This window comes from Fomitiporia mediterranea (genome assembly GCF_000271605.1).
Source record: "Fomitiporia mediterranea MF3/22 unplaced genomic scaffold FOMMEscaffold_1, whole genome shotgun sequence".
NCBI classification, from domain to species: Eukaryota; Fungi; Basidiomycota; class Agaricomycetes; order Hymenochaetales; family Hymenochaetaceae; genus Fomitiporia; species Fomitiporia mediterranea.
In genome coordinates this window covers 8,755,702-8,772,975 of record NW_006760386.1, presented here as the reverse complement: position 1 = coordinate 8,772,975, position 17,274 = coordinate 8,755,702, and the positions used below count along the sequence as shown (strand labels likewise).

Sequence of the window (17,274 nt, the reverse complement as noted above, 5' to 3'; positions counted from 1 at the left end):
GTTCCTAAGTTGTTTTTACTTTTTACTTTTTTCTACTTATTTTATACCATTATAAGGTAGTACAAGAATTTAGACTTTTTCCTGATGACTATCTGTGTAATTATCAACCAATTCTCTAAACAAGTCTATACAGTTCTAACCTGAACAGAACTCACTTCTGAAAGTATAGTGTGTATCTATTAGGATCACATTGTCTAGTTGTACAGACTCTCTTAGAAGCTCATTCACAATTATAGACTGTAATTTGAGTCAAAATTCATGTAGAACTTGTATATACTTCTTAGAATCTAAGAGAACCCTTCTACTATATATTACTTACAGACTGACAGTCAAACTGAGCAAGTCAATCAGGAGATTGAGCTCTACCTCTGAATGTTCATCAATCATTAGTAATTGGATTAGTCTGAATAATTAGCTCTAGCAGAATTTGTACACAATAACTAGTAACACTCTATAATAGGACAGTCCCTATTCTTCCTCAATTATAAGAGACATTTGTACTAGGGGACAGTTCTAAACTAGAACAGTAGTTCTGAATCTATAATAGACTTTGTAGAATGGATACACAGGACTAGAGAGGATACACAAGCTCTTTTAGAGAAGGTAGTACAGGTTATAAAGTAGAACTATAATTAGAAGAGGTCTACAGTTAAGGATTACTAGCCTAGTAACAAAGTTATGCTAGAAGCTATTAATCTGACCTCAGATCACTTAATGAAGAAGTTGGACAACAAGTACTTTAAACTCTTTGTTATTAAAAAGAAGGTTAGTACCTCTGTCTACAAACTCTAACTTCTAACAATATAGAAGTGTATACACTTAGTGTTTAACAAGGTTCTGTTGTCTTAGTATTATGATTCTAGTTTTCCTTTATAACAAAGACCCCTACTACCTCTACCAGAACTCATCAGTTCTGAACCAGAACACTAAGTAGAGTACATAGTAGATGTTAAGCTACTGTACAGAAAACTCAAATTTCTTGTTTACTAGAAAGGGTACCCAGTTGAGGAGTACACTTAGAAACCTACTAAGAACCTTACTTATACTCTTAAGACAATCTAAGACTTCTATCAGCTTCATCCTAGTACTCTGTACAAACTCAGCCTTACAGATTTCTAAGCTCTACTGTTCCAACCTATGTCTGAGCTACTAACTAAGTCTAATGTTTACTAATCAGGACAATTGGTTTTAGAGGGGGGGTAATGTTACAGTTCTCTACTCTTGTACTTTCAGTTCTAAGGGTTCTACACCCTTTTATACTAGAACTCAGGACTTCTGTCCCTCAGAGGTACTGTTTATAAACTATATGTATACTAACTCTTACTACTACCCTTCCTTACTTTATCATTCTATTCCTTTGACTACCTCTTCATTCTTTGTTCATTCTATAGTCTCTTACCCTTTGTCCATCCCTTCATTCTTTGTACCTTTATCTTTGACCTTCCTTTCTTTTATTCTTTATAGCTTATTATTCTTAGTAACTCATACTCTCTGAGTACTCTTGTGTAGTTTAGTATATATAGGCATACAAGATCAGACTAGTCCTGTAGTCTTGATCTTGTCTACTCTAGGTAGTCCTATACTCTTAAGCTTACTCTATATACTCTACTCTTGTCTTACTCTCTCTCTCTGCCTGTTCTACAAGTTCTAACTATGTTCTAGTACTCACATTCTGTATTTATGTTGTGTAGGATAGTTGTAGTCTGGGTCCCCTTACTGAGCCTTTAGGTCCCCTCTACACTGTCACTAACATAGAGTACTCAAACAAACTTAATAACAAACAATATGACTGAATAACAAACAATAAAACAAAACAAGCAATTGTATTTATAATTTAAATATGTACATATTGAAACTCCTGTAAAGTGTCTAAGAGAAGAACACAGGTAATTTGTTAAGTTTGAGGGGGAGCTAAACTATGAGTCTTAGGAGACTAGAGTGGTTCTAAATGGGTGCAAGTTCTTCTAGCACAGTTGCAACCTTAGAAGAGAGATGTGAATAATAGAACATACACTTTACAAAGTATACAACAAACAATCTGATACAGAAACAACAAAGACTAAGACTATACCTTATGCTAGAGGACTTTGAGACAAGAGACAAGAGCTAAATTAATGGGTGAACTATCTGAATTCCCCTGTATCTAGTACATGAGTAGCTGTATTTATAGTTTTCTGAGTTCCAGAAAAGTATAGTACTAACAGGGAAATGTTATGACTGAACAAAAGAAAAATAACAAAATATACAAGAACAAATAAGAGAACCTTTTGCTAGAGGTTGGAAGAAAATGGGGTGAAAATGTATGAGGAAAATTTAAGTAGTCTGTATTCTAGCCACAGGAAATGTTATACAAAAGGGAAAAGCAAGATTTACATTAAAAGAAGTAGAAGGTTCTTATACTGTTATCATCTGATTAGTACAGACAAAGTGTAGAGAGTTCTGAGATTTCTGGCAGTCTCCTGAGATCAACACTTTGATTGCCCTAATGTCCTATCTGATTGGAAGATTACAGTACTTTGATTCAGGCAATAATAACATAATAGTTTGCTGAGCCACTCACTATAACACAACTTGTGTTCTGAGCCTATAATAAGTATATGATCTGTACATCCTGTAGAGAAAACAATGTGTGTAAGCTGATTCTGAGACTGTACATGCTTGCAGTTCTGTTTGTATATGCTTGTAATACAGAATAGTTGGGTGTTCTTAGAGTAGGCTTCTATGAGTTACATGAGTGTTTAGAATTGATTACTGTGATTGTTTGTATGTAATATACAGTTCTTAGTATAATACTGATTGTTTTATCTTCTAGTGTGTCTACTTGTGACTGTCCACAGTTACATGGTTGATTTAATGATTGGCAGGCTGAATGTAAGTTCTGTGTGTGTGTGAACATTGTTACTTATTCTTCCTACTTCCTTCTATTACTCTTACTATGTTATTACTACTCTCTAGCAAATCTGACAGTAAGTATTGTACTCTTTTCTACTCTTTTTATACTGATTTTGTAATTTTCCTTAGAAATTGTGTACACAACAATGTAGTAGCTAGTAAGGGAATAGATGTGAATGACAAGCTAGTTGAATGTATACTTAGTAAGTACCTCTGTAAAGTACATTATCTCTAACTTATATACTAATGTTCTCTATAGGTTCTAACACAGAAAACAAACTAGAGGATAAGGTTGTAAAGGAGGAAACTAATAGATTGACTATAGATCCCAAGTCTAAAGACAAAGAGAGCTCAGACAATAATGCTTACAATGACAATGATTCAGAGGGTAAGAAGGTATTGTTTATACTAGTAGAGAGTTAATCTAGTAGTAAGTCTCTTGTTTCCTGTTTTCCAATTCTGTCTACTAACACAGAACATCTTGTAGATTGTAAGGTAATAGTAGAGGAGCTCACAAAAGTGAAGGAGGACAAGGCTACTGTTAGGGCAAAAGTAAAGATAAAGGCTGAGAAAGTAATACAGGCTAAAGTTAAGAAAGAGACTTAGACTAAGGTAAAGAAGGAGAAGGAGAGGGGAAAGGAGAAGGAGAAGGAGAAGGAGAAGGAGAAGGAGAGGGAGAGGGAGAAGGAGAAGGAGAAGGAGAAGGCTACAGCCTTAGTACAGTTAGTAACAAAGTAGAAGAATAGGAAGGAAAAGGAGGGGTTTAAAAGTATGTGTGTAAGTATAGTTAACAAATTGTGTATAATAACTAACTGTTTACACAGGTTCTGATACTGTTGTGAATGTAGAAAAGTCAAAGGTAGTAGTAGAAAAGGGGAACAAGCTAGGTATGAATTAAATGTATGACTAACAAATTGTGTACTACTAATATTATCTTTACTTAGTTTCTAAAGAATTTATAAAACTAGAAAAGAAAAAGCTAGTTACAGAGAAAGAGAAGGTTAATACAAGAAGGGAATGGAAGGAGAAATGAGTCATAGTTAGTAAGTACAAGTATGGCTAACAAATCATACTAAGCTAATATAATGTTTCTCCTAGTTTCTTAAGTAGTTACAAAGTTAGAAAAGAAGAAAGAGGACAAAAGTAAGGAAAAAGGTAATGTGGATGAGAAGTAATTGATTTTCTGAGTATACTGACTCCATTTTGTTGTCTAGAGCCAGTACTAGTGCTCCTGAGTAAGAAGTACACTATTGTAAAGGTAGAGATTCTAGTCTCTAGTAAGGAAATGTGTGTAAAAAACCAGAAAGTTATAGTAGAGTCTTTAAGTAAGAAGGACAAGAATATCCCTCTGGATTGGGTAGAGGGAATGGTCTTCTACACACCTGAGTGTGTAAAGTGTACAGAGAGGTACAAGGGTTCTCAGGAATCCACTCACTAGACTATAATAGATTAGCTATACTATAGTAATCTAAGTAAGTCTGTTTCAATCTTATTTTTGACCATGTTAATAGTAATTGTTTGTGTAGAAAACTAGTACACAGTGTACATATTCTGCCACTCTGAATGTAGCCTGAAGGGAATCTAGTGTAAGACTAGAGGGCAAACTGTAGAATTGTACAGTACAACTCAGAACCTGTGTTCTGTCATCCCTCTAATCATGTGTAGTAAAGTCAGAACAGTCCACAACCTCTACTCACAGATGACTAAGGAGCTGAACAACCTGGAGTTGTAACTGATAACAATGAAGAACAAGTTTAATGTAAAGATTATAGCTCTAAGGTAGAGTATTAACTTCTTGACTATAGTAGCAGAAGCCTTTATAGATAGTAGGGTGGAAGAGTTAGAGTAGGAAATAGAACAGGGTAGAAAGTAGTAAAATAAAAATCCAGTTATGTTTTTATGAAAAAAAAAACTAGAAATGTAAGGAATAAACAGAATGGAACAGAAATGGATAGAATAGATAGGAAAATAGATAATATAGAGAGTTAAGAGGAATAGAATGGATGGATGGATATATTTATGATTTATGTATAGAACTAGTAGAATAGAATAGGACTAGGTGGAAAAGAATCATAATTTGTATAAAGGTTTATATGCTTATAGAATGTTGTATAGGCTTTTGCAATTTATTGTAAATGAGAAGAAATGTAATGGAAGATCAGAAGTATGTAAATATAAAACATAACAAAGTATGGAGAACTGTGGTTGAACACAGTATTTACAGATTTACACAACTGTTAGGTGTTACTAGTAGGGAATCAATCCTTATGTTTTAGTTTCTAGTACAAGACTGGGAGAGTATATTGAAAAATTGTATATTCTTGAATCAGGAGTCTGTGACTTCTGTACTTGGTTCTACTTTAAGCATAGTATCTAAAGCACAGTTGTCTAGATCATCTGTATCCTTACAACTAGTCCTGTACAGTTCCATGTCTTCCAGTATTAGTTCTACAGTATTAATGAGACACAAGATAGGAACTGTTAAATGTGAATACAGAAAATACAGAATTAAGCAAAATGCTACAATACATAACTTGGCCACTACTCTGTCCAGTTCTGCTACAACATAAGTGTTTCCTTTTGTTCTTTGCACCACTACAAACAGTCTGAGGTATCACAGTTTTATCTTTTGTCCTAAGTTGTTACTCACTTTTGAATTACAGATTAGTACTAGTACACCTGGAGCAAAGTTGTAGTCCTTGATCTGATTATGATTGACTTCTGTAAAATGCTTTGTGTATCTTTTGTAGGCTTTCTGTACACATTCTATCATTTGTGTAAGGTTGTCCAGTCTCTTCTACAATTGTTACACTTGTATCACTATCAGTTCCTCTGTTGTTAGTAGTGATCCTTCAGGTGGAACCAAATACATTGCCTTGTTCAGGTCAAACAGTAATATCAGCTCTACTCTATGAATAAGGTAATAAGGAGAATATCCAGTTGCTTTCTGAATTGTAATCTGCTCTGCTCAGAACACAGAATGTGTGTACTTATACTAATGTCCAATATTGTCTCCTACTGTCTTTACAATTGCTTCCTGTACATCTAAGTGTTTCTACTCAATAATTCTGTTTGTACAGGAGTTATATACAGAAATCTGAATATGATTAATATAGTATTGTTCTTACAAATAGTCTAACACTATAATGTAAGGTGTTCTATTGTCTGTTACAAGCTCAGGACATGCTCTGTATCAGTATAGAAGTTCCTCAAAGATGAACTGTCCTATTGTCCTTCTGTTCTCTGTACAAAGTATGTGAAACTCTGGATACCCTAATAACAAACAGTGTGTATACACAATATATTAGAATCTTCCTACTTTTGGCATAACCTTTGTATCTATGTGGATCTTTTGGAAAAGTAGTACAATCTCCAGAATACTTGGTGGAATCAGTACTTGTTGTATCTGCTGAGTCTGACATGTATAACAAGTCCTAATAAAGTACTTAATGTCTTTTACAAGTAATGGCCACCAGAACTGATTCAGTAAATAGGCTTGTACTGTAAAGATTCCCTTGTGTTCTAAGTCTTTGTATACTATCCTAACCAACTCCTATCTCCTGTCCTTATCTGGCACAATCTAATACTTTCCTTCAGGACCTCAACACTAAATCTTGTTGTTCTATATGAAGAACTGTACTGTGTATTGTATAAATGTCAGAAAATCAGTATCTACAATTCTGCTTAGTTTGTAGAGTGAGCCAAGATACTCTTTCACAGCCTTCAGTCTTGCTTCTTACCTTTCAGCAGTTAGTGATTATAGAAATTGTTTTACTGTTGTATCCAAACCCTCAGTCTTGTTACTACAGATACTGTGTACAACCTTTATCAGCTCTAGATTGTCACCTTCTGCTTTGTCATCTGCTCCCTCTACCTGCTCAGTTCCTACAACTCTGTAAGACTCTCCTCCAGGTTCCTACTCCTGTAGTCCTTTGTCTGCTTCATCTTCTGCTCTTCCACATTCTGGATTAGGTTGTTCTAGTCTATCTCAATGTATCCAATTCTAGTTCCCTTTCAGAATAATGACTTCTAGGAATAATCTACATTACAGTCTGCTAGAATGTCTTGCCTGTAGCACATCCTTGTTTACTTGAAATGATTTGTCAATAATGTTATTGTGTGTCTCCTAGCACATTGTATCTGAAACCCAGGACTGTGTTTCTACACACTTGACTAACAAAGCTTTGTGTTCTGTAGACCTACAAGTCTCCAGCTAATGTCTGTGTCACATAGATTCTATTTCTGCTGTGTAAAATCTGTATGACTTGTTAATCCAGTCTTCATAGGTTTTGTTGTTTAGAGAGTCTTTGAGTACTACTTAGTATTGTGATAATCTGTCTGTACACTTAAAGTCTGATACAGGAATGTGACAGAACTCAAAATCAAATAGTAAAATACTGGCTATCCAGTAATTGATTGTAGCATTAGGTTGTAAGTCAGGCTTATTAATTATTCCCTTTATGTATAAAGTGTCCATTTCCACAATTAATTTCTTAATACTTATAAGATATATGTATAATGTATAAAGTGTACAATAAAGTCCAAACAGCTCTATTTTTGCTTACAAATATTACACTTGTGTTGTGTTCCAGTTAATTGATCCAAATCAATTTATTCTCTGTTTGCAATCTAGGTGCTCCTGACTAATATACTATCCTACTCTAATGATAAACAAATCTACTACTAAGACTACTAGATACTCTGACTCATAGTTAATTAGTGTTAGTGTAGAGCAATGTAAAACTGCTTCCTTGAGTATGTTCATAGATTTCTGTACTTTGTTATTCTAATTGAATATCAAGTTCTTTTGTGTGAGTCAATTAAGTAGTTGTACTAACTTTGTGTAATTTCAAATAAAAACACAAAGCACTCCTACTGTTCTGAGAAATCCCTGTACTTCCATAACACTCTTGTAAGACAGCCAATCCCTAACCTTCTGTATTTGTGATTCTTCAGCCTCTCTCTCTAAATACATTAGCTTATGCCTAACAAATATTACAGATTCATTATAAAGCATTATCTTCTTCCCAGAAAACATTCCTCCTACAGCTTTCACTCTCTGCAAAATCTGGTTTACATCCATCAGATGCTTGTATACAAACTTCTGTATTCCCTCATTCTTAGGAAGTGTTTCCTCTACTCTGTCTACTTTCTCATATCTTGAGCAGGGTCTAATTACTAGAACATTGTCTGTGTATAGGTTTGTAACATCCAGAATCTTGTTACAAAGAATAAACACCAAGTCATTATACAGAATCTGTACTGAGTTAGTGTAACCCATTAGTAATACTGTTAAGCAAAATGTCCCTAGGAGTGTCTAGAACATTGTCAGATCTCTAGACTGCTTGTCTAAACTCCTCTGATCAAACACAATATGCAAATTAAGTTGTGTATAGTATGTACAACCTCTACAGCTTTCTACAATTAGTTTCATGTTTGGTGGAACAGCTGCATCCTTTATTGTTACTATGTTTAACCTCTGCAAATTGATAATAAATTGTAAGGATACTCTGTCTTTCTTTGTAACACAAAACCATTACAATCAATAGGAGGAATTTAATAGTTCTATTACTCTGTTACACAACTTCTCCTTCAACAACTCAATCACTCTCTTCTCAATTCTGTGTACAATCAGAATACTTCTCTCTACCTATAGTATATACTCTATAGTCAGAATTCAAATAGGATCAAAGTACATAGGATCCAATGTTCCTTGCTCCTCTTCTGTCCACACAAACACTTCTGACTATAGTATTAATAGGTTCTCTGTAAGTTTCCATTCTTCCAGCCATAGGAATCCTAATCACAATTCTCTAATCACTTACATCTGTTCTTCTGTAAGTTGGCTAGTAGGCACAAAGGGCTGTAGTATTGTTAGTAATATAGGCATTCTAGCTAGGGGATTAGAGTACTGTTGTCTGACTATACAGAACTCCTCTGGAAGTACTCTAGGTATAGAGTACACCTTATTCATGACTTTCTTGTAAGCCTACAAAACTGTGTTAAGTTTGTTATCTGGTACATTAAGAATTACTGACTTCTGTGACTCTACTACCTCTATCATTCATGATTCTGTGACTTATAATCCCTGACTGTAATCCTTTCTTACATTTACTCTATTTCCTTTGTCTCTTCCTCTGTATAGAATTATTACCTTACTATTACTCTTCTGCTTGTTTGTTCCTAATCTACTTGTCATATACACATCTCCCTGGAATTGTAGTGTTTCTGGTTCCTTGACACTTCTCAAAAATCTGTCTCTGGCTCATATTACAGTGCCCTTACTCTGGTGGACAGAGACTACCTCCTAGACAGATCATTTAGGTCCTAAAGCATTATGTACTGCTCCCTGTTTACAAAATCTTTAGTTTCACATTCTATAGTCACAAAGAACAGTCTACCTAGCAAGATTCTAAACAGAGCTTTCTACACAACTTGTACTGTAATATTTATACAAAGCATTCCTATAAAGAGTTACAACCTTAGAATCTGTCCTACAGTTGATCCCTGACCTGTGTCTACTGTTTCAAGCATAACAGTCATATTACAATCTAACAGAATCTTTAATACTTCTCATACATTAGCTCAAACTATGTTCATGCTTGAACCCTAGTCTAGTACACAATCTACCTCAATTTTTCTGTCTACTAATGCCTTGAGTATACAGAGTAGAAGTGAATGGTTGACTTCCACTAACACATTATAATACTACTGTAGTGTACAAATGTTCAATCCTGTAACAGACAGTTCTCTACTATAGAATGTAGTGTTTCTATCTGTTCAGTACCTTAACATAACTAATTTGCAAGTCTTCTTACAAAGCTCTAGAGACAATGTAAGCAACTCTTACTGTGTAATACACACTTCCTAGTCTAAGCTGTAATCTAAAACTCTTCCAGCTATTTCTGGGTCCTCAATTAGTATAATGTAGTAGTACAGGTACTCCTTTGTTCTAGTTACATCTTACTGTATACTTGCTAGCACTGGTCTGATTTCTGTAGGTTTTGCTACTTTGTAATCACACTCTTACTTTCCCTTCCCCTTCACATCCTTTACTTTCAATTGTTCTACAACCTTCTTACAGGCTTCTCCTAGCATTACTTCAAGCCTTTCAAGCTCTACAAGGTTCTCTACCTCCTCCTCTTCTTCTTCATCAACCTCTACCATTGTAACTAGTACAGGAGCTCCTAGACTGTGTACTATAACTGGTACAGCCTGTACAAAACTAACAGAGTGTATTTGTAATGACAGAAAGTAACTATCAACCTTTTCCTTCAAGGTCCACCCTATCCCAGAAATGGTGTTTCTGTTAGCCATAATAATTTTATTGTTTAGGCTCTGTGTACACTTCCTGTTTATAATGTATTCTGACACTTTTGAGCAACTGTGTATAAAATGTTCAGATTCTCCACAAAACATGCAACTTCTGTTTCCTGATCCTCTGCCTGAACCTCTACTGTATCCTCCTCCTCCTGATCTTAGGCCTTACTTTATTGACTCTACTTACAATTGTAGACTCTGAAGCACTTCTACAATACTTGTCAAATTAACTTCCTCCTGTTTGACTAGAATTACAGGCTGCCTTACAAGTGTATCTGATCTACTAACTACTGTAAGTATAGATCCCCTAAGGATTGACCCTACTGTAGCTACAACTTGTACAATATTGTACACAAGTCTGTCCTTATAGTCTGGATACTTAATTTCTAACTTCTATATCAGCTTTTCTACAATTACTCTACAGAACACATGTAGAAAAACACAGTAAGATTCCTCTAGTGACAGCTTATTGTTAGTTGTCAAATAGGTTACTATGAGTGTAAACTCTTAGTAGTATGTTCCCAATTTGTCTCTATTCATAATTCCTCTCTCTGCCCATTTCTGTACTATAGTATCTAAGTCACTTCTAGCATATTGTGCTCCTGTCTTAAGACTCAGGTAATATACAATTACTCCTGTCTTAAATGTATCCTAAGATACTTTATCTGTATTATCTCACAAATCCTCCACTTCTACAGGCATGTACTTTATTGTAAGCAGAATAATATCCACTCCAACTATGTTGCATTTGTTTGTAAGACTTTCTATGTCTGCAAAATACCTCTACAATTCTTAGGGCTTGGTTCTGTTAAAGGACAGTGTATCACATACTCTACAACAAGGCAGCTTCAGAATGTTCAATGTAGCCATTGGCTACACTGTTAGCCTTGGTTGTAATAGAATTTGTGTGTTTACTTATAGTTGCTAAAGTAGTCACACATTACTTACAAGTTGTTGTTACTGTAACTGGAGCTGTGTTGTTAACAATACACTGGCTGCTAGTAAGAGTAATGATACTAGTTACTAGACTGTCTCTGTTTCCTGTGGAGACAACTGTACTCTTCTGTGATACAGCATTCCAGTTACAGTCAGTTGTGATGTTGATACATTTTGGGAAAGTTGTAGAGTAGCTGACAATCTTGTACACAATTCTGGGGATGTTAAATGTAACAGTTTGTTACAAATTCAGAAACTAATTACTTGGGGATTGAGTAATAATGCTACAAGGTCTTCTTCTTCCTCCTCTTTGTTACTGACTTGAGTACTCTGTTATTCTAATAGTGTTCCTAAGGTTTCTACAATATCAGATTCTGTACTTCTGGTGTTTGAACTATTAGACATTTTACAGTACAATTGGATTCTAGCAGATCTGTGTGTTCTGCTCAATACAGGTACTAGTGCTGACTGTGACTGAGTTGACCTAAGGCTACAGGCTAGTGTCTGAGAAACCTGTTTGGGATGCTAAGAACTGTTAGAACTTGTATTGTTTAACTATAGAAACCCCTCTCACAGTAGGCTCCAGATGAAACTCCTGTAAAGTGTCTAAGAGAAGAACACAGGTGATTTGTTAAGTTTGAGGGGGAGCTAAACTACAAGTCTTAGGAGACTAGAGTGGTTCCAAACAGGTGCAAGTTCTTCTGGCACAGTTGCAACCTTGGAAGAGAGATGTGAATAACAGAATGTACACTTTGTAAAGTGTACAACAAACAATCTGATACAGAAACAACAAAAACTAAGACTATACTTCACACTAGAGGACTTTGAGACAAGAGACAAGAGCTAAATCAATGGGTGAACTATCTGAATTCCCCTGTATCTAGTACATGAGTAGCTGTATTTATAGTTTTCCAAGTTCTGGAAAAGTGTAGTACTAACAGGGAAATGTTATGACTGAACAAAAGAAAAATAACAAAATATACAAGAACAAATAAGAGAACCTTTTGCCAGAGGTTGGAAGAAAATGGGGTGAAAATGTATGAGGAAATTTTAAGTAGTCTGCATTCTAACCACAGGAAATGTTATGCAAAAGGGAAAAGTAAGATTTACATTGAAAGAAGTAGAAGGTTCTCATACTGTTATCATCTGATCAGTACAGACAAAGTGTGGAGAGTTCTGAGATTTCTGGCAGTCTCCTGAGATCAACACTTTGATTGCCCCAATGTCCTATCTGATTGGAAGATTGTAGTACTTTAATTCAGGCAATAATGATGTAATGGTTTGCTGAGCTACTTACTGTGACACAACTTGTGTTCTGAGCCTATAATAAGTACATGATCTGTACATCCTGTAGAGAAAACAATGTGTGTAAGCTGATTCCAAGACTGTACACACTTGTGGTTCTGTTTGTGTATGCTTGCAATACAGAATAGTTGGGTGTTCTCAGAGTAGGCTTCTATAAGTCATGTGGGTGTTCAGAATTGATTGCTGTAATTGTCTGCATGTGATGTACAGTTCTTAGTGTAATGCCAATCATTTCAATATATGTACTTATACATGCTGACAAGATTCTGCAAGTCTCTAAAGCATTTACAAATTATTTAATAACATTTACAAACAATCTATTACAATAACAATACTGTTATTAAACAGTATATTATGAATGAACAAACTAATTAAATATACTTAATCAATATAACATTGGATGAACTTAACACAAAGTGGATAACATTTGGAACAGACAGTACACAGAACAGACAATGTATTACTATAATGCTAATAATATTATTATTAACTACATCAAGTTATAAATGTATTACACAAACAAACAATTGTACAATACAGTTATAATAATTAAACTATCTATACATACTGTAAGCAAACATCTTACAAGTCTACTAGACCTAGTAAGAGTTTGAAGGGGAGTGTTAAGACAAGACTACATAAGAGTATGTCTCAGATAATATAAACTACATTACAAGTAATGACAAACAATGATGGAATACCTTCCATCATACATTCTACATCTGAGACATACCTACATAGTATATATAGACTAACTAATCAACAGACAATAAAGCAAGCTGTAAGAGAGTAAGCTGAGTCTACTATCCCCCCCTCTTTGTGTAATCCCTCTAAGCCTCTCACATAACCTCTCTTCCCTTTCTTAACACTTTGTGAAACAATAAGGATATGTATAATGCATCCATGTATACTCACTATAAAGTTCTTACAATTATGAATTTGGTTCTTGTAGTGTAAGGGTAGTTATTAGGGATCCAAGTGTATATATACAGGTATGACTGTACTCTGTACAGGTCTGTACAGGGTACAGTTGTAAAAATACAACTGTTTTTTGAGTTCTAGGACACAAGTACAGCTACAGTGTGTACTGTATACAGCTGTATACAGTAATACACTTGTAAATACAAATTTAATATTATATTAATAGAAAGAAATAATTAATATACTTTAAAATCGTTAAAAAGGCCTATTATTACTTTATATGTATGTCCCTATCAAATTAGCACTTTTTATGCCCATTTTCATCAATATATTCAGTAAATCTGAAATATAATTTGTATGAAGTAATAAAAGATAGTCACATGACTAACTATTTTGAGAAGATAAATAATATAATATTAATACATTGACCCCAAGATTAGCTAAATTTGGTGTTTTTATGTATAAAAGGTATATTATAAGGTATACAAAGAGAAGAAATAATTATAAACTGTGCTACACATGTTATTAATACTGAAAATCTTCTTTGGATGTCTGTACTCTGTATACAGCCGTATACGGCCGTATTTGGCCTAATAGGATACGGGATACGGCCCGTTTTATACGAGCCGTATTTGGTGTCTCAAAGTCCGGTACGAGTACAGATCGTACCGTGACCGAAACGGGTCGTAACCGTACTGTACGGTACGATTCGGATCCCTAGTAGTTATGCTTCATTATGTAATCTGGTAAGAACTGCCATACTGATCTAAGGTACTGTCTTTGCACATTGCATTAAGAAGTTCTGAACTTGTGCAATCGATGCCTCCGTCGTTTCCCCATCGCCCCAAGCGATGAGGTGGGCAGCCCCTGTATGACCTGACGAAAGCATGGAACGTGCATGGCATGGATATGGGCACAATGCACGCGGGACCCTCATGTTGTGACTGGGCAGAGGGTCGGGGCCGTACTAATAAGCTCCCCTCGCTTGGTGGCTCCTATCGACCCTCCATTTTTCTCTTTTATACTCCCAAGTGGCCTACCTTGCACGCCAGAGTCTCGTATCATTAGGCCACACCCACTCGGCGATAATAAAGATGACGACGCTCGTGCAACGAAGTGTTTCTGCTATATCGTTGGAATATTACAATCCTAAGGTGCGTCGCTGTCTTACATTGCGTAGTGTGCTGCAACGGCCTTGCGTTACGGGACCTTCGAGCCCGCAATGTGGAATGGGACTCATATTGCCTGCGCTAGTTCAGAGCGAGACTGTGGTTGCTGACTTGTCTTCCCATAGGATAACGCCATGTCGGATGTAGATGCGGAGATGTGTCGTCTGTTTGGGTCGTTGAATCTGGCTGCATATGCACCGGTCGACCCTCAATCAACCACGGAGAGTAAACAGGTACGAGCAGTTTCGATAGTAGCATTGATAGTGGTTTTGACTGCTTTCCCAAGCCACAGCACGTACCTCAGATTATCCAACCGGAAGAAGACATGCAGATGTCAACAGAATCAGAAATGACCACGATGACGGACGGGGAGGGCAACGTCCAGGTAAGCCCTCTCCGCTCCTCCCCCAGCGCACACGCGGCCGTGTATCCGTTCCTCGAGATTTACGAACCCAAGCAGTTCATCGAATCGACTCCTTCTAAATCGGAAGCCGATGCACCGATTGAAGGTTGTGGTCTCATCCAGATGCTATGTGCGCATTATGCCCCAGAGTTTTCGCATTTACACTGTGCGACGCGCGATCCGGATTTCAATTTATTGGAAACGATCCTTGCGCATCGTGAAGCATTTGTTGCATTTCCTTTTGGTCATCGTACATGCAGCGGCGCACTCACCAAGGTTGCTTTCGAGATTGAGCGAAGGCATAACGCTGGCCAACCCTACGTTGCAGACACTGATATTGATACGGCGATTGCGCTGCATAACGAGGCGTGGTTGATGAGTGGGTGGTATAGCAAGTAGATCCTACCTACATATTCTCCCTTTTAATTGTAGTAGATACCTCACCTTATGCAAATACCCTTTATACACGCGCTACGGTACAGTAGGAGCATTATTTTATGCAAATATCCATGCAAATATATTTAAATTAAATTGAAATTTAGTGAGCGATCACGTGTACCGTGGACGACGCGATCATTTGGATGAAACCGTCCGTGTTCGTCTCCTACAACAAACTGAGTCTTGAGAGTAGCCACCTACCAGCCGCATACCTCAGCTGTATCTTGTCTATGTTACAAAGTAATAGACAAACCTACTCTGGGGAACTCAAGACTATTGCATATCGACAATGACATCTAGACCTAATACTACACGACAAACAAACACGAACACACAGCAGAATCAGAACCAGATACGGACGCGTTCGCAACTTGCGTTACCCGAGTTTAATGTGGAGTATGATCGGTCTCCGTTGAAGCATGCTCGGGATGCTATGAGGAGGGCGAATGCACGGTTCTTGCAGGAGGCCCGGGCTGGGACGATGAACGGGAATGGGAATGGGAGTGGGAAGGGTGAGGTTGACGCAAAGATGGCTGATGTTTTGGCGCGTGCTGGTATCGGTTCCGGACTGGAGACACAACGATACTCTGAGGAACGTGAAGACGAAATACGGGATGATTTGGAGCGGGATGAAGGAACGGTAAGAGCGAAGTCCACAGAGAGCACGGTGCATGAAAGGCCGTCCGTTCCGCGAGGACCATTCGATTTCTCCGGTTGTTCAAGTGACACCCACCCGAAATACCCTAAACGACCGCGATCTTCATCTTTTGACGAGACGGCCTTACCTTCGCCTTCTGGTTTTGGCTCTAAGGCAAGTGGCAACTCGACACTCGAGTCGCCTCTTGCGCCTCCGCGCCGCGGGTCCATAGACATTAGCTCAACAGTTTACCCTATGGCTAAATCTGGCACATCTTTACTGGCTTCCTCGGAATCGACTCCAACTGCGAGCGGTGCATCCAACGCGAAACGGGCTAAGCTTGCGAGCCAAGAAACCTTGGATGCATTCTTCAAGCGTTCCTCCGGATCGTCTTCGTCATCACCGAGTATAAATGCTAGCCGGGCCAAACCGACAGACGTGCCTAGCTCACCTGGACGCCGCTTTTTCAGCGAGGCTTCTTCTTCGTCCGAATTTTCTCATCGTTCTGGAACTGCCTCAACTCCACTTCAATGCACGAAACCAACACGATTGGAAGAGCCTGTATTGTTTCCGAAGACACCAACGATCAAGCAGCTTCGCGCGATTCCGACACTGGATCTGCGTACTGTGACCCCGAGTCCACGGAAGCTCACGATAAATTTAGGCCTTGGCGCTCCCTCTGCGAAGCCTGCGTTGAAGACGAGGGCTGTGAGCGTTGGCGCAGCGCTTGTTCTGGGGAAATCGCGGGGTACAGGAGAAGGGAGAGATGCCAGTAATAATGATGATGATGATGAGAAACGGGCTACAAGCGTGAGTTTTTTGTTTTTATCAAAATTCATTCGGACTAAGTCGGACTTTAATTGTAGGAGCCGCACGAGAGTATGGAGACTGAGCAGCATCTACAGAATAAGAGTCCACAACCAAGCTTAGTTCCTCTTCCTCCATCCCCTCCGGAGCCAGAAGAAGCAAAGAAGCCTAGTATAGATGTTGACTCCGAGATACGTCCCTCGGATACATTGATTAAGGCAAAGCCAGTAGCTGCACCCGAATCACCTCGAGCTGCACCATCTATTACGGTCTCTACATCTACAACAACGGATATTCTTCTCCCTTCTACCATGTCTGTCACGACGAAGCACCGCTCCTCTCCTCCACCTCAACCTCGCGAAGAGGATAGAAACGCAGTACCTCTGCCTACAACACCCCGACATAAGATCCTTCCTTCTCGACCACTTCCTTCTGGACACCTTCCG

General features: G+C 37.7%; 2 protein-coding genes across 2 annotated transcripts; both read left to right on the top strand.

Moving 5' to 3' along the window:
• The first annotated feature begins 14,205 nt into the window (after positions 1-14,205).
• FOMMEDRAFT_165022 (uncharacterized protein) lies at positions 14,206-15,417 on the top strand. The gene is made up of 4 exons (XM_007262327.1): positions 14,206-14,528; positions 14,669-14,776; positions 14,830-14,928; positions 15,004-15,417. The coding sequence occupies exons 1-4, from the start codon at positions 14,469-14,471 to the stop codon at positions 15,343-15,345; spliced, it is 609 nt and encodes a 202-aa protein (XP_007262389.1). The 5' UTR covers positions 14,206-14,468; the 3' UTR covers positions 15,346-15,417.
• A 379-nt stretch (positions 15,418-15,796) lies between these two features.
• FOMMEDRAFT_16800 (uncharacterized protein) lies at positions 15,797-16,452 on the top strand (the record flags this gene model as incomplete). The annotated part of the gene is made up of 1 exon (XM_007262326.1): positions 15,797-16,452. A coding segment is annotated over exon 1 (446 nt), but the record flags the coding sequence as incomplete, so codon positions are not given.
• Between the last annotated feature and the right edge of the window lie 822 nt (positions 16,453-17,274).

Excerpts from the sequence above, each read along its gene's own strand:
- FOMMEDRAFT_165022 (XM_007262327.1), top strand. The coding sequence starts at position 14,469 with ATGACGACGCTCGTGCAACGAAGTGTTTCTGCTATATCGTTGGAATAT. Across the intron at positions 14,777-14,829 it reads CAACCACGGAGAGTAAACAG|CCACAGCACGTACCTCAGAT; the intron begins GTACGAGCAGTT and ends TGCTTTCCCAAG. Across the intron at positions 14,929-15,003 it reads ACGGGGAGGGCAACGTCCAG|TTCATCGAATCGACTCCTTC; the intron begins GTAAGCCCTCTC and ends GAACCCAAGCAG.